Genomic DNA, 22,861 nt, shown 5'->3' with positions numbered 1-22,861 from the left:
TCACGAGCTTCGCTTATCTTCTATTCAGGATCAGCATCCAAGGACAGGAAGAATCGGCATCCAACACCCAATCGATCTCTTGATCGTCCATCCCACTTGTAAGTTGCACTCATCTCTATCTATTCAAGATTTAGCGCCAACAGATTGGCGCCGTCTGTGGGAATCGCTTATCGATCAACCCATATCTCAAAACAAAGAACTCTGAGACCAAAAAATGAATCCATCTTCGGCCCTCCCTACCGATGGCCCCATCTTCGGCCTCGTTGGCGAGCCGAATCCAACTCCCTTGCTTCAGACACCTGCTCGACCGACCACCCTGGAGGCTCGGATGGAGACCCTACAGCAGGATATGGCAAGAATGCAGGAGCACAACAATGTTCTCGCCTCCAAACTGGATGACACCCAGAGGCAACTGCATCAACAACAAACACTCTCCGCCCAGTTGCAGAACGATCGGGAACCAGCCACACAGCTTCGGCAGGAGAAATCGTTTAAAAGCGTACGAAAGCCCACTTTCCAGGATAGAGGGAAGCAGCAGGCCGCGAACGGACCAACTGTCTCCCGAAGACTGTTCGTGCCCACTCCGAAGGAACGCCATCCCGAATATCGCGTTTATTCTGATTGCCGCGAGAGGATCAACGATCGGCGCAGGGAACGGCAGTCATCACCCATCCAGGTCCGGGCGAAGCTAGACGATCCACGCCTGGAGGTACTTGGACCAAAATCCCTCTTACGCCAGAGGTACGGCGCGATCGGCCTGGAAGAGACGGACGAATCAGATTATGTTCCAACATCCCCAGGAACCACAATCTCATCGGCAGGGCCCTCTGCACGACGCCACAGCCACCGATCAAACCAAGACAACGATCGGCGAAAAGGAAATTACGAGAGAAGCCCCAGCCGAACGGCAGACCAAGGAAGGCGAGGTCACAATACTGACCAACGCACAGGGAACCGAGCGATCGAACCCTTTGGTGACGATCTTCCATCTACCGATCCGACTATTCGTCTCCTCCTACAGAAGATGACTCGCATCGAGAAGGAACAAGACCAGGCTCGGACACCAACATGGGGAACGGTACAGCCAGGGCCGTTCACCAATCGAATCCGGACATTCAGACACGAGAAGGAGGTCCAAGCACTCCGCATATCGTTTTATTCGGGGGTCGAAGATCCCGTTACCCACATTCATACCTTCCAATCAGCTCTGGGTTGCAAAGGACTGACGGACGAAGGCCAATGTTTGCTATTCCCCTCCACCCTGACCGGAGCCGCTCTGAATTGGTTCTATCGGATGGAGCCAGACACGGTCGACAATTTCAATCAGTTGAAGCAAACCTTCCTCAACCATTTTATGATTCAGACCGATCGCCTATATTCCGCCGATGATCTATATACCGTTCGGCAGCAAGACGATGAGCCGTTGAGGGAATATGCGGCTAGGTTCAGCCATGAGTACTCCAGATGTCCGGAAACTGACGACAGGGCGGCCTTCGGTGCCTTCAAAAGCGGCCTTCGGTCGTCTCAGTTTCGTTATTTGGTCCACAGCAGCAACTGGACCACCTACTCCGAATTAATGAAACAGGCGGCTATCCACGCCAAGGCTGAGCATTTCAACTCCAAGGGATCGGCTTCGACCCCAATAAACAAAACGGCGTTGACCGATCAGCCTCCAACGCAGAACTACGACCGATTCCCGGTCGACCGATCGGCAAACCAGGCCCCCTACCGAACGGCACCCCCTGTCCCTGCTTTTTCCACTCAGCGAAACAAGCGGAAGGACAACTTCCGGGAACGGCAGGACAACAACAAGAAGGGCAACCACAAGGGGAATCGGCCAGACGAAATCTTCACTTTGCTCAACACCACTTATGAGCAAGTTCTCCTGACCGAAGGGGATATGATACCGAAGCCGAACAATCGGAAACTCCCTCGCCAGAGCGAAAAAGACACCGGTGTCTTCTGCCGGTACCACCAATACAACGGCCATGATACGGAATCATGCATCGCGCTGCGCAAAATCGTTGAACGCCTCATCAATGACGGAAAGCTGGATCAGTATTTAAACACCAAGCCAGCAACGGATAACTCATTGAATCGGCAGATCAATATGATCAGTGGAGGGGCGCCTATTGCCGAAGCCAGCAACCGATCCGTTAAAAACTACGTTCGTGCCGTACGGCATCCACAAATCCTCAGCGTGGCGGGAGGACGCAATGACAAAATTCAACGCAACGGTTGGGAACCTATCACCTTTTCTGAAGAAGAAGAGCGAGGCATCATCTTCCCCCACTCTGATCCTATGATCATACGGGCTGATATATCGGATTTCGACGTAGGCCGAATCCTCATCGACACCGGCAGTTCGGTCAACGTGCTATTCGCCGACGCTTTCAACGCCCTCGGCGTGGACCCTCGGCATCTGAACAAGGATATCACCCCTCTCCTGAGCTTCTCTGGCGACGTGGTTGAACCAATCGGCAGTGTCCAGCTCCCGTTCGCTGTCGGTACCATCCCCAGACGAACGGTCCTCTACACCCATTTTCTAGTGGTCGACTGCCCAACGGCATACAACGCTATCATCGGCAGGACGGCGCTCACAAAAATGAAGGCCATGCTGTCACCACACATGCTCCTCCTCAAGTTCCCCACACACGCTGGCGTCGGCCAAGTGCGAGGGGACCAATTGAGTGCACGGACGTGTTACGTTTCGGCAACCAAGGAATCGGCAAGGGCTGCGCTTCGCGAAACATACTCGGTCGCCACCAGCTTGGGCGTACCGAACGGCAGGGGGACGGACAAACCAGATGACCCCCGAGATGAGACTGTAACCCCGCAAGCGCAACCCGCCGAAGATTTAGAACCAGTCACCCTCTCCGAAGCACAACCGGACAGACAAGTTCGAATCGGTACAACCTTGAGTCCGGCACTCAGGGCCGATTTTATCACCTTCCTGCAAACCAATGCAGAAGTCTTCGCCTGGTCATACGACGATATGCCCGGCATCGCCCCGAGTGTCATCAGCCACAAGCTCAGCATCTGCTCCACTTTCAAACCCATCAGGCAGAAACGGCGGGCCTACGATGCCGAACGGTATGAGGCAATGAGGCTCGAAGTAGACAAACTGAAGACCATCGGCTTCATCCAGGAAGTAACCTACCCAATTTGGCTGGCAAATTCGGTTTTAGTCAAAAAATCAAACGGCGCCTGGAGAATGTGTCAAGACTATACCGATTTAAACAGGGCTTGCCCAAAGGACAGCTTTCCTCTGCCACGGATCGATCAGATGGTGGATGCCACGGCAGGCCATGAACTTCTCAGCTTCATGGATGCATACTCAGGCTACAACCAAATATTCATGAGCCCTACCGATCGCGAACACACGGCATTCATCACCGACAAGGGACTTTACTGCTACAACGTCATGCCGTTCGGCCTGAAGAACGCTGGGGCGACATACCAGCGATTGGTCAACAAAATTTTTTCCGACCTCATTGGCACCTCGATGGAAGTCTATGTGGACGACATGCTGGTCAAGAGCAGAACGGCCGATTCTCATCTCCACAACCTTTCGCTCATGTTCGGCGTCTTAAAAAAGTACAACATGCGCCTCAACCCGAGCAAGTGTGCCTTCGGCGTTTCCTCGGGCAAATTTCTCGGCTTCATGATCAGCCAACGAGGAATCGAGGCCAACCCTGAAAAAATCAAGGCATTACTCGACATGCAGGTCCCGAAGACACAAAAGGACATTCAGAGTCTGACTGGGCGTGTCGCCGCTCTAGCCCGGTTCATCTCCAAGGCTACCGATCGGTGCGCTCCATTCTTCAAAGCCCTCAAAGGAAGCAAACGGCAGATTGTCTGGACTGCCGAATGCGATCGCGCCTTCCAAGATCTTAAGGCCTACATGAGCAGAGCACCCCTATTATCCACTCCTCTCCCCGGCGAAGAACTCATCCTCTACCTCTCGGTTTCGGCAACGGCACTTAGCTCTGTGCTCATTCGCAAGCCGAACGGCATCGAACTCCCCATTTTCTACATTAGCCATGCTTTGCAAGACGCTGAGATTCGGTACCCCGAGCTCGAAAAACTCGCCTACGCTCTCGTCCTTTCAGCACGCAAGCTTCGGCCATACTTTCAGGCTCACAGTGTTACCGTCCTCACCAATCAGCCTCTGCGCCAGATACTCCAGAGACCGGAGACATCCGGTCGGCTAGTCAAATGGGCCATCGAGCTCGGCGAATTCGACATCCGCTACCACCCTCGTCCTGCCGAGAAGGGACAGGCTGTAGCCGATTTCATCTCTGAGTTAACCGCGTCCGAGGGGCCAGTTTCGAAGGACGCCGCATCCGATTCATCTTCGACGGTACCAGTCGCCCACCCGACCGAAGGAATCTTTAATCCGTCAATTCCACTTTGGACTCTCTACGTGGACGGTTCGTCCAACCGACAGGGCAGCGGAGCCGGCTTGGTACTCAAGGCCCCTGACCAGACAACCATCGAATATGCCATCCGATTCCAATTCCGGACTTCCAACAACGAAGCCGAATATGAAGCTCTGTTGGCCGGCCTTCGGCTCGCTAAAGAAATGGGCGCTCAGCAACTCAGGATCTGTAGCGACTCACAACTTGTCGTGAACCAGATACTGACTGAATTTGAAGCCAAGGACACTTCGATGGTTGCCTACTTGACACACGCTCGCCGATTGCTGCACCACTTCACTGCGTACCAAGTTCAACAGATCCCCAGATCCGAGAACAGCCACGCCGATGCTCTATCACGCCTTGCATCAGCGATCGACGACAACATAGGGCGCCGTGTGCCGATCGAGGTCCTCACTCGGCGCAGTACCACCGACCTCGAAGTACATGCCGTTCGGCAGGATCCAAGTTGGATGGATCCTATCCACGCCTACCTCGCCAACGGCACGTTGCCTGGCCCCAAACCTGAAGCAACGACTATCCGCCGCCGATCGGCACGATACCTCCTTCTGAATCAGATTCTCTATCGGCGTGGTCACTCCTTACCATTGCTTCGGTGCATGACCCCGCAGCAGGGAAACTACGTCCTACGAGAGATTCACGAGGGGGCCTGTGGGGACCATTCTGGGGCTAGATCATTGGCTTTCAAGACCATTCGGCAAGGGTACTACTGGCCGACTCTCCATGCCGATGCCACCACCCTGGTCCAGAAGTGCGATCAATGCCAGCGTTTCGGCTCCGTTCCAAAGCTGCCTGCCGAACCACTCTCTCCGATTGTTAGCCCATGGCCCTTTGCCCAATGGGGTTTAGACCTCATCGGCCCTATGCCCCAGGGCAAGGGACAGGTCAAATTCGCCATCGTCGCCGTCGACTACTTTACCAAGTGGACCGAAGCCGAAGCTTTGGCAACAATCACTGCAGCCAGGGTTGAACATTTCGTATGGAAGAATATCATTTGTCGATTCGGCCTCCCGAACGCAATAATCACCGACAACGGAAAACAATTCGACTCCTCTCAGTTCCGGCACCTATGCCACCGATTTGGCATCAACCTGTTCTTCGCCTCCCCAGCACATCCGCAGTCGAACGGCCAAGTCGAAGCAATCAACAAGATCATCAAGAAGACGCTGAAGAAAAAGCTTGGGACAGCTAAAGGAGCTTGGCCCGATCTCCTTCCGGAAGCGCTATGGGCCATTAATACCTCCTATCGACGGTCGACTGGCGAGACGCCATTTTCCCTTGCCTTCGGTTCCGAAGCCGTTGTTCCAGTCGAGATCAACGCACCATCGTGCCGAACGGCATCTTACGAGCCAGAGCAAAACGAAGCCCAGCTCACTCTCAACCTGGACCTCATTGAGGAACACCGTTCCCAGGCTCAGCTTCGGAATGCCGCCTACAAACAACGGACTTCCCGCTACTACGACTCGCGCGTCAGACGCCGATCGTTTAAAGTAGGGGACTGGGTACTACGCAAAATCTCCCTCGCCACCAAGGACTCCAACGACGGCACCCTTGGTCCATCTTGGGAAGGTCCTTACGAAGTTGTCACCATCTGCCGCCCAGGCACTTACCGTTTGCGTGGTACCGATGGTCAAACCCTCGGCCACCCTTGGAATATAGAACATCTCAAATATTACTACAAGTGAACGCCCCTTCGGTCATCAACTTTTGTAATCGGTTTAATTTGGAACTCCCTATTCTATACATACGGCACTACCATTCAGCAATATTATGTCAAACATACTCTACATACGACATGCGCACATACAGAATTAAGGGACATGGCACATTAACCCGAAACAAACTGAACATTGATAAATAAGGGGCCACAGAAGGGCCATCTGTCTTTACAATACGCCGTTCGGCACGCTCAAAAATGTTAAAAACAAAAGTCTACGAGGTGGGTGGATCGGCTTCGGTCGCTACAACATCGACATCAGCTGACGCAGGCACAGGATCAGTCGACGGCTCGGCAGTAGACGTAACGGCAGCCCTCGGCCCGGGATGACCTTCCTCCCCACTGCTTGAATCGGTGTCGTCGGTTTCCTCGGCCTCGGCATCCTCGCCCTTGTAGGCCTCCACCATCTCTTCGGTCACCCCTTCCGGCAGCGGTGGTGGATCCCGGAGGAAGTTCAGGTTCAGCTTCTTGTCAGCATTATACCGTTTGACTCGATAGAGAAAGTCGTCACATTGCTCCATGACCTCTCTATCCACCAAACGTGTAAACTCCTCCGACGATCGGTAGTCCGCAACGGCCTTCGCCTTCTCCTCTACTAGCTCCCTGGCATGCGACCGCTCGGCCGCATCCATCGCCACCTCTACCGCTGCCTTCGCCTCATGGGCAGCCATCACGTCCAGCTCGGCCGCCGCCAGCTTCGACGCCAGCTCAGCAATTTTCGCCGCATTCTCCTCGGCACGCTGGTCCGCCTCCTGCAGCATCTTTCCGGCATCAGCGATCTTCGAACGGCCCTCTTCAAATCTCTTTTGGTACCGTTCGGCAGCATTCACAGCTCGCTTCGCGCAGAGCCACATGTCCATATTAGCCTGCCACACCAACGGACACATTCATACATGCCGAATCAAAGTATCCTTAAGCTACAAATCCTACACTTACCGCTGCTTGGAGACGGAAGGCCCGACCGGTTTGTTCACGCAACGTCTTCGTTGACAGTTGCTCCAGCTCAGCCAGCTCCATCTGAGCACCGTCGATCATACAGTTGATGAACGGCACAGCCTTCCGAGGACACGCGATGTTAACCGGTCCCTCCTCTCCCTCCACCTCATCATCAGGGATCAACACCGATGTCCCCTCGTTCGGGCCCCTTGGCCGTTTCGGCAACGGCGTCACATCGATGGGACCCTCGATCTGCCGTTTGCCCGTCATTTGGAGGTGAGCCTCCCGAACGACCTCTGCCTCCGCCGCCCTCTTCTCCCTCCGGCGGTCAGCCACCGTCTGCTCATCAGCCGACGTCCCTCCCGCTGGCCCTGCCGTCTTTCTCTTCTTCGGCCCGGGGGACTGAACCTTCTTCGTCTTTGGCGCCCCTTGCCCCTCCAGACGCCTCCTCGTCGCCTCGCTCATAGGCCTCCCTCCTGCCACTGCAAAACAGGAAAAGCACGATGTCAAAAAGGAAACGGCAGCATAGAAAAAAACACCGACCCTGCCGAACGGCATCTCTTACTTTGCCTTTTTTCTTCTTCCTCTTCCTCCTTCACCCTCCGATCGTGTTCGGCCCTACCGATCAGGCCTGCCTTGAACAGATTCCGGAAGTAGAGCAGCTCCTTACAAAACCGATCTTCTTCGGCAATCTTCGCTCTCACCCTCTCGATTGCTTCAATCTCTCTGATCGGTGCGGCCGGCCGTTTCAAGGACACTGAAACCAAAATACCAACGGTCAGTACCCAAAAAAAAAAAAAAAAAAAAAAAAAAAAACACAACACTATTAACCCTGCCGAACGGCAGGTTCTACCCTACCGACTGTCTGGAAGGACGTAGGAATCCTCCTCTCAACGATAACTCCGGGTGCCGATTCCCAATCACCGGAGACAATCACTCGACGCTTGCGCCACGTCTTTTGAGAGCTCGGCACCCCCACCACAAAGTGCCCACGCTGCCCTGCCGAGAGACAGTTGGACTGAACCCACCCTCCATGATCGGCACTCTTCGCCCTCGTCACACTGTACAGCTGGGCGAACTGTTCGTAGCTTGGCTCCCCCTCACCGGCCAAGCTGAACGCCGTGATCGTCCCGAGCAGCGTAATCCAAAAATTTGGGTTATACTGCCCTGGCGCATAACCGATCGCCGCCAGGATCTTCTGCACCGAATGCTTTAACGGCAGCCGAAGGCCATGCTTAAACACATCTGTGAAGAAGACCACCCCCTTGTCATTGTCACTTAGCGACTCTAAGGGCTCCGGAATTCGCATCCCTACCGATTCCGGAATGTTGTACTCCGACCGAATCTTCGCCAACTCGGATTCGGTCAGTGTGTTCGGCTCTAAGTCATCTACTCCGAACACAGGTTCCGTGGGCTTCGCCATCGGGATCCGTTGCCTACCCCTGACGACCCTCAGCACCCCTTCCCCGGGAACGGCAACAGAGACACCACCCCCATCGGCCTCACGACCCGAGGTCGAAGGCTCATCACCCCCAGGCACCCTCGTTGAAGTACCCCCAGCCTCGGCACGCCCTCCTGCCCCCTCCACTATCTCACAGCTCGAAGAGCTCACAGATTCAGAACTCCCACTCTCTTCGGCAGAACTCCCCGAGGACGACTCATCCTCGAATGCCCTCGGACTACGCCTACGCTCGGATTCGGTATCTGACATCTACAAACAACACACGAACGTACACTAAGGGCTGTGCTAGAATCCAAATCCTATTCTACCTCCTAAAAACACTACGTTCATACGTGTTCATGCGTGTTCATGCTTGTTCATACATTGTTCAAACATAAATTCTTGCAATTCAACACTTTGATCCATGGGAATACGAAAACACGGCAACATACCTTGTTTGCACGGTGGCTCAAGTTCGTCGGAAATCGCCTCCGCCTTGTTCAAACTTGCCGGAAATCGCCTGCTCAGCCTCAGCACGGTTGCCGGAAATCGCCTCTCACAAGCTCTCTTTGCTCTCAAAATTTCCAAGTATTTGTACTCTCGTCTTCTCCTCACATTTATAAGGCCGATTTAGCATCGGGAAGCGAAGCGACGCATCGGGATACGAAACGACGCGGCTCTTCACAGCCATGCCGACACGTGTCACGCATGCATGGGAGAGACCAAACGTCAGTTGCAACGCTTCCAATCCTCGGAGACGCTTCAACTTCCCGAACGTGGCAGATCTAGCCACCTTCGAGCACAACTCCACTAACTAACGGCAGGCGCACATTGATGAGTTCTCACTCACCTCTCGTGCCGAACGGCAGGCGCACATTGATGAGTTCTCACTCACCTCTCGTGCCGAACGGCAGGCGCACATTGATGAGTTCTCACTCACCTCTCGTGCCGAACGGCAGACGCACATTGATGAGTTCTCACTCACCTCTCGTGCCGAACGGCAGCCGCATATTCATGAGTTTTCACTCGCCCCTTTGCAACAACCGGCACATCATGCCGTCTCCTATCCAAGCTCACTCCCTTGGGCACTTGGGGGACTACATACCACCATCGGCAATTATGGGACCATTGTGTCCGGGTCAGAATGCCGAATACACATTCAAGTCCCCAACCGAGAAGCTTCTCAATCGGCAACTTGGGGGACTACTGTTTGTACCATATCTGACCCTCCACTCGTACAACGACACGTGGATCTCATAAACTCGCCCAAGCACCCAAGGCCTCGGACAATCGGCATAGGCTACTGATGATATTGTCTCAAAGCAGCAAAAGATCATTACAGGGCCCAACACAGCCTACAATCGGTATCCCCTACCGATTCTGCAGAATCAACCTCGAAGCACCCGCCTGAAATATCTAAGGACTCGTGTCAACCTCATAGGGCCCTCCCACGAGTCCCACATCGAAAATGAGCGCTAAGAGCATACTAAATGCCCTCTATAAGTATGCCCCTCCCACTACAATACAGTGGTAAGACTTTTCAGCTTGACTTTTATACTTCTATATGGTCAACAGCAAGAGCTCTTAAAAACAATCTTACTTGAGCATCGGAGGGTCTTAGGCTGGTTCCACACCGGTTCCATAGACCTCACGAGCTTCGCTTATCTTCTATTCAGGATCAGCATCCAAGGACAGGAAGAATCGGCATCCAACACCCAATCGATCTCTTGATCGTCCATCCCACTTGTAAGTTGCACTCATCTCTATCTATTCAAGATTTAGCGCCAACAATAATATACCCATATACACATATACATATTAATATTATAATAATAGCATATGTGTATATATGTAATATATATTATATATTATATATTATAATACATATATATATATACGTATATATACATATATGTGTATATATATTATACCCATGTATGTATTATAGTATACATATACACACATATATACACATATACATTATATATGTATTATATATATTGTAATATACATATATACATGTATATACATGTATATATATGTATATATATATATATATTATAAAATACATATATATATATATGTATGTATTATACCCATGTATATATTATAATATACATATATACACCTATATACACATATATTATATATGTATAATGTATGTATATATTATATATATATAATATACATATATACATGGGTATAATACATATATATATATATGTATTTTATAATATAATATATATATATATATACATGTACATGTATATACATGTATATATATTATAAAATACATATGTTTATATTATTTATAATATACATATATACATGTATATACACATACATGTCACATATATTATAAAATACATAATACATGTATTACATGTATTATACATATATACATATACATAGATAGTTTTGAAAAAAAAAAAAATCTAGTCCTAGTCCAAGCGTGCACCAAACGCAGGATAAGTGTTATCCAACTTAGACCAAGCCAAGCCAAGCCAAGACAGTCCCTAAGCATAGTCTATGCCAAGATAGTTCTGTGTACCAAACGAGCCCTTAAAGATTGGTCCTTACGGCTAGCTATCATTATAGAAAATAAACATGATCATTTCAACACAATTCATTCATCATCAACTAGATAAAAACTCACAAACAATAGCTCTTCTTAAAAATATCTTGGCAGGCCGATCTTTACGAAATTTATCAAGCAAAACAAAACTCTTGCATTTGCATTTCCATTTCCAAAATTATACCAGGTGATCATGAAACTTTACCTTATCAATCGATCGACGCAATTATTTTGCGATGAAATAGGAATATTATAAAGCCCTAAAAGAATTCAGAGATCTATCTAAGATGAAGATTGATTTGTGCAATTTTTGATGGAGCAACTGATCTAATTAATAAGCTTGAACTAAAATCATAGCATGATGAAATATTTAATGACCTGAAATAACAAATGGGAAACTAAAGACTGAAAGTTGTCAAGCATATATAGTAGTGAGGGATGAACGAACACACACACTGACCTGTGAAAATTTAAAACTATGATTTATTTGAGAATAATTCTGGGAAGATAAACAGAAAATAAGTTAAACCATGTGAATTTTCAAATATGCACCTTTCAATTGTAAAACCATGGGGAGCGAAACGACCAATGCAGAGAATACAAGTCTGATTCCTACTGTTTTTTATAACAACTGAAAGTTTTATATGTTATGGAAAAATCCACTTACAGTAGCTGGAAACGTTTTAGTAACCGTTACAAACAGAAATTACAACTGTGTAAAGGAAGATGGTAATCTTAACATTAGTACCGTTTGGGAGATCAAAAATGGCAAACTGTGTTCCAAGAAGTATTTCAATGTAGGAGTGGATTCATAATACTATCGGGTTCCATGTTAAAATCCGTAATCAAATACTCTCAAAATCAGGAATGAAATCAACTAAGAGGAGCAGCTGATTCAATTCAAATTCCTTAATTATCCTATTTAAGTTCCTCGATTCATGACTTCCCTCACTCCTAATAAGGAAACATGTCATAGATGATGAGGACAATATATATTTGTTATGAGTTTCGTACTTAAGTGTGACTAGCCCCATTATAGTAATCTAGCTTTGTTGTGATTGTGTTACCCCTTTTAAAACCAACTACAATAATGTAGACATAGGCTAGAGCGAATATCCTCCCAACTCTGCACTGAGTTTAAATTCCCCTACCTATAGTTTATATTAGATTAAAGTAGAATATAATTTATATAAATAAATATAAAATATAAAAAAACCAACTACAATAATTTTCCATCAATAGTCATCTTTTGAAATCCTCCCATAGTTAGCACCTATATATATTGTAGGTAAAGTGGTTCAAGAACTCCAAGGTACAATGTGGAGTTAGACCTATCTATCAAGGGCAATGGCATAGTCAAGCGACGTAAAATGATGAAACTAATTCTAATTACCAAAATGTTCTTTAATACACAAAATTAAGGTTGTTCTGTACAAGGGACGTTTAAGCCTGAAGAGGAAGAATGACCATAAAAATAATAGCAAGGGTTCTTATCCTGCAAAGTGCTTTCCTGCTTCACGTGAAGTTCTGCTGCCGCAACCAGCATCAAGAGCATAACGGCTGTACGTGCCTATAACACATATGCCATGTCCTATACCAATAACTTTAAGCACATGATTTAGAACCATGTTCTGTCGTTCAGACCATCCTCGACATAATGTTGCCACCATCTATTCTATTAGCAAACTCCACGTCATCATCATCGCTAATAATATCTAGTTCATCATCACTGTCTGCGTTGGAACTCACATCCAAAGTATGAGATGAGCTCCAATCAGGAGGGAAGGTCTTCTGCAGGGCTTCTGTAAGCTCGCCACCTGTTCGTTCAATCTTGCGTAAGCACCTCGACCAGTGAACTGCAGTTCCCATATCAACAGTCAACCCAGATTCTATCATCTCATTACAAATGGACAGAAGACCAGAGTAGATGTAAGCTTCAGCAACAGTAGCCCTTGACAGCAGAGATGTCATCAAGCAATGGTATACGGCTTTGTCTGGCTTTAACCCCGCCGACTTCATCTCCTTAAAGCATCTAAAAGCCTTCTCTGGGAGAGAAGCACGTGCCCAACCATGTATCAACGTAGTGTAGGTTTTAACATTTGGCTTCACTCCAAATGCTTCCATTTCTTCAATTGTTTTTGCAGCTCTCTGAAAGACAGAATGTACATAAAAGACGGAACTGCAGAACTAAACTAATGAATTTATATTGAAAATGAGGTCACTTTAGTTTTCTAACTTCAGTGTTCTAAGAACCCACATTTGGCCAACTGAAATGAGCAAGATGACAAGGGCTCGCTGATGAAAAAATGGTCAAATAAGCAATGCTATTTGAATAAAACTATCCCCAAAGACCTGAAAAATCCTAAAATACCTATCAAGCCCCAACCAACAAAAAATAAGAATATGCTAAATGCAAACTTATCTTTATCAACGGTACAATAGGAAATAGATAATTACTTACTAAAGAGCATACCTGCATGTCTCCAGCCTTACAACAAGCATTTATGAAAGATGTGTAGGTGTGGATATCAGGTCGCACCCCGTCCTTTTTCATTTGCTGCATCAAGTCAGCAGCCTCCCAAACATCACCTCTTCGAGCCCATCTGCATAAGGGAAACAGCCATAGTCAGTAGACAGGTTGAGAAGCAGAGAAAAAGTAGAATCCAATAACTTTATATAAACGTCCTGCCCAAAAAAAATTAGAAAAAAATAATAAAGTAAAATATAGACTGATGAAAGCTCTAATTTGAAGTATATTGGTGCACGTTGAAGAGCTTAAACAAACCATACCCATCAATTAATATGTTGTACACAAAGGTGTTCCTCGGAATTTTTTGAGCACTCATTTCTTTGGTGACAGCTAAAGCACTTTGCATTCTGCCTGCCTTGCAACATGCCTTCAGTAATGCCTCATATGTATACACGTCTAGCTCCAGGCCCTCATTCCTCAATTTGGTAAAATACTCGAAGGCTTTTCCCGTATCACCTAAAGATGCATAACCATGCATGATAGTTGTGTATGTATGTTCATCTGGGCTTATGCCTGCCAGTGTCATTTCATCCAATATTTCAACAGCCTTCTCCATCTGCAAGACATAAAAGATACATTGGATTACCTCTGGAGTGAACAGGAGGAAGTCTGAAGCAAAATAATATAAGATTCCAAGCTAAAACAGACTGGATTAATCAACATGTACTTTCAAACACTACGAAGTACAGCGGAGAAGAGTTCACAATGGAGACATAAATCAATATTTGGAACATCTTCTGTGGTCCTTATTTTGCAACAAATAGAAACATACCAGATATTGCATAGCAACAATTCATTAGCTCAACAAACTTCTATTTAAAGGTATGGAAAAGCTTAGGTCTAGTATTTCACTTTAATCACTACTAGTAATGAGTCCCAGCAAGTCTGATTGTGGAGGGATGATTCAGCTTTAAGCATTCTTTCTTTTTATGAAACAGTTGAAACTTACTTTTGTTTCAATCATAATTGTAGTGCATTTAATTTGTGCATTGTTTCAATCATAATTCTGCACTGTTTCAATCATAATTCTGTACTGTTTCATTCATGATTGTAATGAATGGGAATATAAATCATGCAGAACTGTAAATTTTAAAATCCAGACATCCTGATTTGAGAAGATCGATATGGATGTGTCTGTCTGTGGGTGTGTGTCTCAAGGATGTTTACCTGTCGCTTCTCCACAAGACCAAGAACCAGAGCATTGAAAGTATGCACAGTGGGAATGCATCCACTCATCCTCATCATATCGAAAATCTCAAGAGCTCTTCTCATTTCTCCAGCCCTTGCAAAACCATGTATTATCGGCATAAATGTCCGTGATGTAGGTCTATGCCTCTCCCTCTGCATTTCTTTGACAGTACGAACAGCACGGTTCATGTTACCCATTCCACAGAATGCTGTTATAATGTTATTATAAAGGACTATGTCAGGCTTCAAACCATCCTTCACTAAATCTTCTACAACTGCAAATGCATTAGCCCAATCTTTTAGCTTCAAAAATCCATTGATTAACATGGAGTAGGTCTTCATATTATGTTTTATGCCGGCTGATTCCATCAGTTTGCTAATTTCCAAGGCTTTAGAAACTTTTCCAATCTGAAAGTTTTGATACCAATCTGAAAATTAGGCATATTTGATATACCAAATGATAATAAGTACACACTTACACCCCCACAAACAAAATGGTGATAATCTGAATTCAAGGCATTCAAAGAAGAAACAAAAGAACAAACTCAAAAGCTATGCACTGAGAACGAACGTGAAGGCGAAAGCAATGCGAGGCTTTACACAACTACCCTCAACAGATATTAGCACCCGCAAATAACATGTAGGCATAGAAACTAGCGGACATATAAAAAGTTTGCTCAGTTCAATTTAGGGTTTTCTTCAGGTGACAATGTTGTAACGACCTCTTTAAGTAGATTTGACAGCTTTGAAGGATTAGTATGTATATAACAGGGATCATCAGGTTATGGTGAAGCAAAAACTTCATTTTTCATTCTTCATTTTGATTGGTAGGTGATTGGAAGAAAGGAAAGGTTAAATAGCAATCTGAATGCTCTGTACTTATACATATACTTTAGGTATTAGAAGATAAAAATCTAACATGACACAGGAGGGGAAGAAGGAAACATAGACGACTAGAAGAATAACACCACCTTGGGTTTAAGAAGAGTATCTCAAAGAAAGGCCTGCCCTTTATTTCTTAGTTGGCCAAGGAAGTGATGTATCATGTAAGCTTACTCACACAAGGAAATTCATGTTTTAATACTCCAAGTTGGCCTTATGAGGAAGTATTTCTCAGGTTCCAAAAGTTAAACTTAATCTGCAATTTGTTTCTTAACTGAACAGGAAGACCTTAAATGATAGCACAAAACAAAATCTGGAGGCAACTTATTGTCACTATCATGCAAAAACGGAAAAAATAATTTAAAAGGAGTCATACCTTAATGTAAAGATTGATCAGACATCCATAACTGATGACTGAAGGTGTAAACCCGCATTCCTATATGCCAATTAGCAAGTATTAGTATACAGAGGAGAAATAAGTCAAATCATTATGGACATATTGAACAGTCTCTTGTAGTGTGATAGGCAAGAGTTAAAGGCTTAACAGAAAATCTAAGAACCTTTAGAGGCAAAAGTAAAGGATAGGCTACATCCCTTTTACTACCATCATACACAAACAACTCCTATATTTAATTTTTATACTTGTACATATCATTTCTATATTTCTAAATTCCAGATACTTGCAAGTTGTAACTAAGTTTTCTGTTTTAAGGTTCCATGTAAAGCTCCTCTAATTAAATCAGCACTAAGATGGAAACTACATCTTGGTTTTTTATTAATTAATAATTAGTCTTTGACTCTTTGTGTATAAAGAGGTCTTCTATGTTTTCAAACAAAGAGGACATATTTAATCATATTTACAGTTCTTCTTGCCTTTTTTTAACCATGAATTGTCTTATAGAACATAGATAGAAAAAAAAATCCAAATCCAGTCAAAATCTACAAATATCATCTGATAAAAATAAATGTCGCTTCTTAAAATGAACTTTTGATTATGGGACACAAGCACAGATGCATATACATATGTATCGCTTAGGCAAGAGAAACACTTTCACCTAAGCTTGTACCTTGAGTCGTTCAAACACAACCAAGCATTTATCTTCATTGCCAATCATGGTGTAGCCATCCATCATGGTGTGATAAATGTCAATAGGAGCATCTATCCCTGCTTCTTCCATGTCCCTCACTAATGCCTCAGCGCGATTCATATTGCATGTTTGACTGTAATTTACGCAAGACAGAAACAACATGAATTTAAAGGAAAAGTAATCCACTTAACATGCATCTTACTTACAAGTTACACTATATGAAGATGACCTCCAATATAGAATTTTGAGTAACAATACTACTAGCACATGATAATCTAAGAGAAAGTTAACTAATGCAAGAGAAAAGTAATGAAGAGTTAATAACTTTCTCAATCTTTCAGCTTTTAGATGGGGTTTAATACTCATAATTTATGGATACATAATGACCAATAAATATACAATGATGCCAAAATGAAAGGGGCAACAGAATGAATTTGGAACACTCACCAATAAGCATATATAATATTCCCGTAAATGATTGAATTCAATGTTGTATGTCTCTCTTTGGCCTCCTTAAACCAGTGATCTGCAGCTCTTCCAAACATCATGTAACATTAAATTAAGGATATGCGAGGATTGCTATGTTATAGTTATAGAATCAATTACAATTTATCACTTGGAATAAAACAATACTCGAATGCCTAGTTTGGTGACTTGCACCTTAGATGCAAGAAGGAAACATGCAGCAAGTGCAAAAGGCAATTGCGTCAATTAAGGTCACTAGTTATGCAATTGTCAATCAGCAGCTTACTGTCCTTGATTTTATAAGGAACATTACATCTGTACAATTTGGAGACCTTACTGATTTCAGTGCATCAACAAGAGCTCAGGCAAAAGGTACATAAAAGATGAAAAGTTTCTTTGGATGAGATTCTTTTTCCTCTTTTTTATTAATTTTCTATAATAACTTGACGAATGGCTACATGACAGGTGTCACGAATTGAAAATTAAAATAACAGTGATACATTTCTACTAATTAAAGGAGAAAAATATTAATTGCAAGCCCCATATATAGGCATTACTTGATGTGCATACCCAATAGGTCTACAAAATAAAAAAATAGCACTTCGCGAATAAAATATCCTACAACTATAATTCTTCGGATACACTAAACTAGAAATGTATGTGCTTACTTACTCGGCATTGCCAACTTTCGCGAATCCCCCAACCATTATACTGTAAGTCACCAAACTCATTTCAATACCCTCTTCCTTCATTTTTCTAACACATGACAATGCTTCTTCCATGTCTCTGCCAACTGCATAAGCATGAATAAGGCTGCACGTAATACAAACTTTTAATATTGAAAACAGGAAATTCAAAACTCTATAAGTACATGCTCTCACAAAATATATCTATAATTAGACATATTATTATTACAATTCAAACTACGATGAAATTCATAGTATGATTATTTGACTTTTGTAAGCTATACAACAAGGGATGTATTAGAGCTTGAACCTTGATACATTAGAGCATCCAAACCCAAAACCCATTGGCAATACAATTTGAGACTTGGGACATTATATATTGTAAGGCAAGACTTCTACATTCTTGATGTGGGATATATTCTGAACACGCCTAGGAATGGGCAAGGAGCACCCAATGGGTACCTATCACCATCACCACCACCACCATCACCACCTCTAACACCCATTGGGTACCCATCCCAACTCTAAGCACACCCACTTCCATAGTGCATGTGTCATGACTTAAGTCAAACACGTGGACAACTCATATTTGGATGACATGGGAGCACATGTGGTCATTGGGCCTAACACATGGATTGTATGTTTTGATACCGTGACAGAATTAGAGCATCCAACTCAAAACCAATTGGCAACGGGTGGAGAGGCCCAGGACATTACCCATTGTAAGGCAAGGGTTTCAATTTCCAATGTGGGATATAATTTCAACAAACCCCTATGGGCATCCTTCTTATTAAACGTTGAGAGGAACAACTGTGGCTACAAGAGCCAATGGTAGTGCGATTTGACAGTAATTTTCTCTGAAGACGTTACATAAAAAGAAATGTACATTGGAACTACATAAAGGTCATAAGCTAGAATAATCACCAAAAGATAGGCTGAAACAAAGGCCATAGCTTTAACAATCTTACTACCTTGTAAATGGATGTATGATTCAATAAAGTCTCTAAACTTCTACTGCAAGCAACGATGTCTCATTAATCACTCAACTAGTCAGAATAAAGTCCAGCACAACTCAACAAAGCCTTTATTCATAAAACGAGGGTGTCAACTATATGAATCCTTCGATAAAATAGCAAGAAACTTTATCTAAATTAATTGTGACCAAGTGTACTAATTACACTGTAATTAAATTTTAACTCAACTCAGAGCCTCTAATTCACATAGGAAGGGTTATCAATATCATGAGTCCTTATCAAATTTCCTGGAGTATACTCAAGAATTTCTAGCATCAGTAATTACCAATTAAAATCCAATTTTTGAGACTTGAGTGCCATATTGTTGAATTCAATTCACTTAATCAGTTAAAGTTTTTCATTGAACTTCCTTGTTACATTTGAAAAAAAAAAAAAAAAAAAATTGAAAAAAAAAAAGAGAAAGAGGTGCTTTATTCCTGACATTAGAAATCAAGAGTTGCTGATACTTGCCCACAATTTAGAGGATCAAAAATGTGTTTAACCCAAAATCAAAATTGTCCCCATAAAAACTATTACAGAAGGCTTAAATTCTACAAATTACACACAAAGTTTTACCTTGTGTACACATGTGACGTTGGCTCTATTCCTCTTGCTCGCATGCTCTCAAAAGTTTCACGAGCACGATGCATGTCCCCTCGCCTTGCATAATACTTCACCATCAGGCCATATTCTCCTCTAGAAGGCTGATACAAAGAAGAAAAAACATACAAGCAAACATTTGTGTTATGTACACAACACTGAATCAAAAATGGTATACTTTTGCTCAAATTAAAAGCAACCATTCATAGAATAAGCTCCACAGAGAGCATAGATATATAAATGTACAAAATGTGTGTGTGGTGGGTATTGTATTAGTTCTCGCAATTGAAAAAGATTGTGATTTGGACAAGTACAAGTCATTGTATAAACCCAACTCTAGAAGAACCTCTTACTATTATTAATATTTGGATTCAACTTTATGGACAGGCATTATGACTGATTCCTGGCTCCAATCTTTAATAACTGGAACAATATACTTCAAGGAACATCTGATACCTCATAACTCAATAGCATACAGCACAAATTAAACTGCTATAAATATCAAAACAAGTCATGGATTAGGATTTTGACATGTGGTGAATGTGAAATGCACATAAATTAATAAAGCGTGTTACTGATCTTCTACCTTCTTAATTCTCTCAAAAAACGCAACAACGGCCTGCCAGTTCTCCGGCTCAGTATCCATAATCTTGCGCAATTCCTTGCGCGAGCTGTCCCGCTCTTTGTGCCAGTTAGAACGATACTCAACCCCGTCGTTGCCTTCAATCCACCGCGTCCTCTCCTCAGTTTTTTCCTTCAATCTCCTCCCATCATCCAATTTAACAGTGAGAACCCTCCCATGGAACTCCACGCCATCGAACTCGACCGCCTTCATGGCAGACTTAGCAGCAGTCGAACCCCCATAAATAACAAACCCGAAACCTGCATTTCTCTCAGTACTGTCATGACCCTTAATCAGAATCACATTCTTTATGGGCCCGAATTGCCGGAAGAAGTCGAAAACCTCATTTTTCTTGACCCAGTTGGGCAAATTCCCCACAAAGATTTTACCCTCTTGCTGGAACTTAATTTTGGGCAAAACCGAATTCTTCTGGGGGGCATTGTCCTTGATGGGTTTTCGATTTTCTTCAGGATTTTCCGTTTGGGGTGGCGAAGGTGGAGGTGGGGGAGAGAGCTTGCTGGTGAGCCAGAGCTTGTCAGTGAAGGGGTGATAATTGGTGTTGGTGGTGGAGTTAATTGGTGGGGTAGGGGCATGGGTGGGATTAATGAGGTTCCTAAAGGGGTTAGAGGGGATTTTGGAGGTGGGTTTGGAGGGGGAAGGAGTGGTTTTGAGGGTTTTGGGGCGGCGAATTTGGTTGGAGGGAGGGGAGGAGCTGGTGGGGTTTTCAGAATTTGGCAGTGGAGGAGGCGTTGGTTTAAGAGAGCAAGAGAGAGAAGTGGTGGTGGAGGAGGAGGAGAAGGAGGAGGAGTGGTGTTTCTGGTTGTGGATGAGGGTGGAGAAGGGAGTGGTGGTGTTGAGATAGTGTGGGGTGCTGAGCGAGAATTCCATTATCTGCTTAGGACTATCAACTGGAAGTGCATTTTTCGAATGTTAACACCAATGTTTCTTTTGGGAGCGAAGTGTAGCGCTCAGTACAGACACAAGGCAAAAAGTCACATTCACTTGCCAGTAAAAAAAAAAAAAAAACTTTCTTATTAAGAGGGGCAATACAATACTAAACTCATATACATTACACAAATGTGAGGACTCGATCTCAGGACCTTGGTTTGGGGAGCAATTGCTCTAAACTACTACACTAATGTGTCCTTTGCTTATGCCAGTAATTTTAAAATCGAGCAATTTAATGACACATTACAAATTCTGTCAAATTCCTTCTAATTGCATCAAAGCATAGGATCTAACAAATTTTGTAATGTTCCTTTGAATTGCTCAAATTAAAAAATACATGAATAAAATTGACAAAATTTAAACTATATGGACTAAAATGATAAAAAGCGGTAAATTAAAAGAACCAAAAATAACTTTTTGCCTAGATATGAACCCATAGCCCTCAGGGCTTGATAGGAATAGCACCACATATAATTTTTGTTATCAATTTAACTCCACTCCATGTGAGCAAACTTAGGGTTAGTTTGGTATTGATGTATTTCAAAAAAATAAAAAGTTTATGTTGTGCTACGAAAATAATTAGTTGTTAAATAAAGCAGTTAAATGTTTGGTAAAGTCTATTTGTAAAAAGGTTGTGAGGATAAAAGGTAGTGTCAAAGTGTTTGGTAAACTTTCATACACAAGTGCTGTGAGTGTGTATAATGACCAAATAAATGCATAATATTAAAAGTGTTATTTATTTACTGAAAAGGAAAAATCAATATCAATGCGTATACATGTTTTTTTAAAAGGAAATTTGCATAAATATAAAATGTTGAAATTTACCACTTACATCTAACCCCATTAAAAATTTCCGGTAAATCAAGTCATATACTGCATTTAAATGTTTATTTTCAAACTTATAGATATGTGATCATTTGAAGGGAATTTTTGTCAATCAATATAACTAAAAAAAATTTAACTTTTTAAAAACTAACCGAATTTAATTTTAAATGAAAAAATTAAATAGGAAAACTAACCTAATTATTTCACGACTTCCCCACCTCCTTCCAACACCAATTCTCACCCACCAAAATAAACATCTCTCTCAAATCGAGTTATTCTTCCACAACGGCTGAGGCCAATCTTCATCGTTCTTTTTTATTTCTTTCAAATTTTTGGTGTTAGTTGCATCTTAAAATTTCTTCATTCCACATCCCATTTCAACAATATGATGATAGATTGACCTTGCAAAAGCCTATATCTAAAGGAAAGGCGAACATAGCCATGCCACCATATTGAATACAAGTTTTGGTTTTTTTAGGTGTTGATTTTTCAATTTAAAAAATGTATTTGGAAATTATGTGGGCTCAATAACTTTTCTTTCTTTGTTTCTACTCTTCTAGATTTGAGAGGGGCTACTTGACATAATTCAGGTGGTTACTTGTAAAAATTAGAAGTTTATGTGGTAATCTCGCACATGCCAAAAAGTTCAGATGGTATTTATGCAAAATTTCCTTTTTAAAAATATTTTATCTCATCAATATTTTTTTTATCTCATCAATTTATTTGATGAACATTACAACATATGAAACGGCAGCCAAAATTTTGTTAGACCGCTGCAATCGTTGTTTTCCCTTCTTTTTTTTTTTTTTTTTTTTAAGAATCAACCACTTAACAAGAAGGTATTTTTCACAAACGAAAAGAGTCTTTTGCTTTATCTTCCTCTTCAAATAATATTTTTCACAAGCT

At 43.4% G+C, this 22,861-nt stretch overlaps 2 protein-coding genes across 2 annotated transcripts; both read right to left on the bottom strand.

Annotated features, from left to right (window-relative positions):
• Nucleotides 1–6,371: 6,371 nt before the first annotated feature.
• Nucleotides 6,372–7,796, bottom strand: LOC148296598 (uncharacterized). Its single transcript, XM_088248827.1, has 3 exons — nt 7,658–7,796; nt 7,093–7,574; nt 6,372–7,022 (listed from the first exon to the last, which is right to left on the bottom strand). Coding segments are annotated over exons 1-3 (1,134 nt in total). The 5' UTR covers nt 7,659–7,796.
• Nucleotides 7,797–12,474: 4,678 nt separating this feature from the next.
• Nucleotides 12,475–21,123, bottom strand: LOC110744772 (pentatricopeptide (PPR) repeat-containing protein). The gene is made up of 10 exons (XM_088249108.1): nt 20,147–21,123; nt 19,537–19,664; nt 17,934–18,074; nt 17,244–17,330; nt 16,776–16,929; nt 16,085–16,144; nt 14,806–15,234; nt 13,899–14,194; nt 13,582–13,711; nt 12,475–13,256 (listed from the first exon to the last, which is right to left on the bottom strand). Exons 1-10 carry the CDS (start codon nt 21,068–21,070, stop codon nt 12,747–12,749), a joined length of 2,859 nt encoding a protein of 952 aa, XP_088105234.1. The 5' UTR covers nt 21,071–21,123; the 3' UTR covers nt 12,475–12,746.
• Nucleotides 21,124–22,861: the final 1,738 nt, after the last annotated feature.

This window comes from Prunus avium, chromosome 2, assembly GCF_965620075.1.
Source record: "Prunus avium chromosome 2, drPruAviu1.hap1.1, whole genome shotgun sequence".
Lineage (NCBI taxonomy): Eukaryota > Viridiplantae > Streptophyta > Magnoliopsida > Rosales > Rosaceae > Prunus > Prunus avium.
Note: the sequence above shows the minus strand (reverse complement) of the source record. Positions and strands in the feature narration are given on the sequence as shown.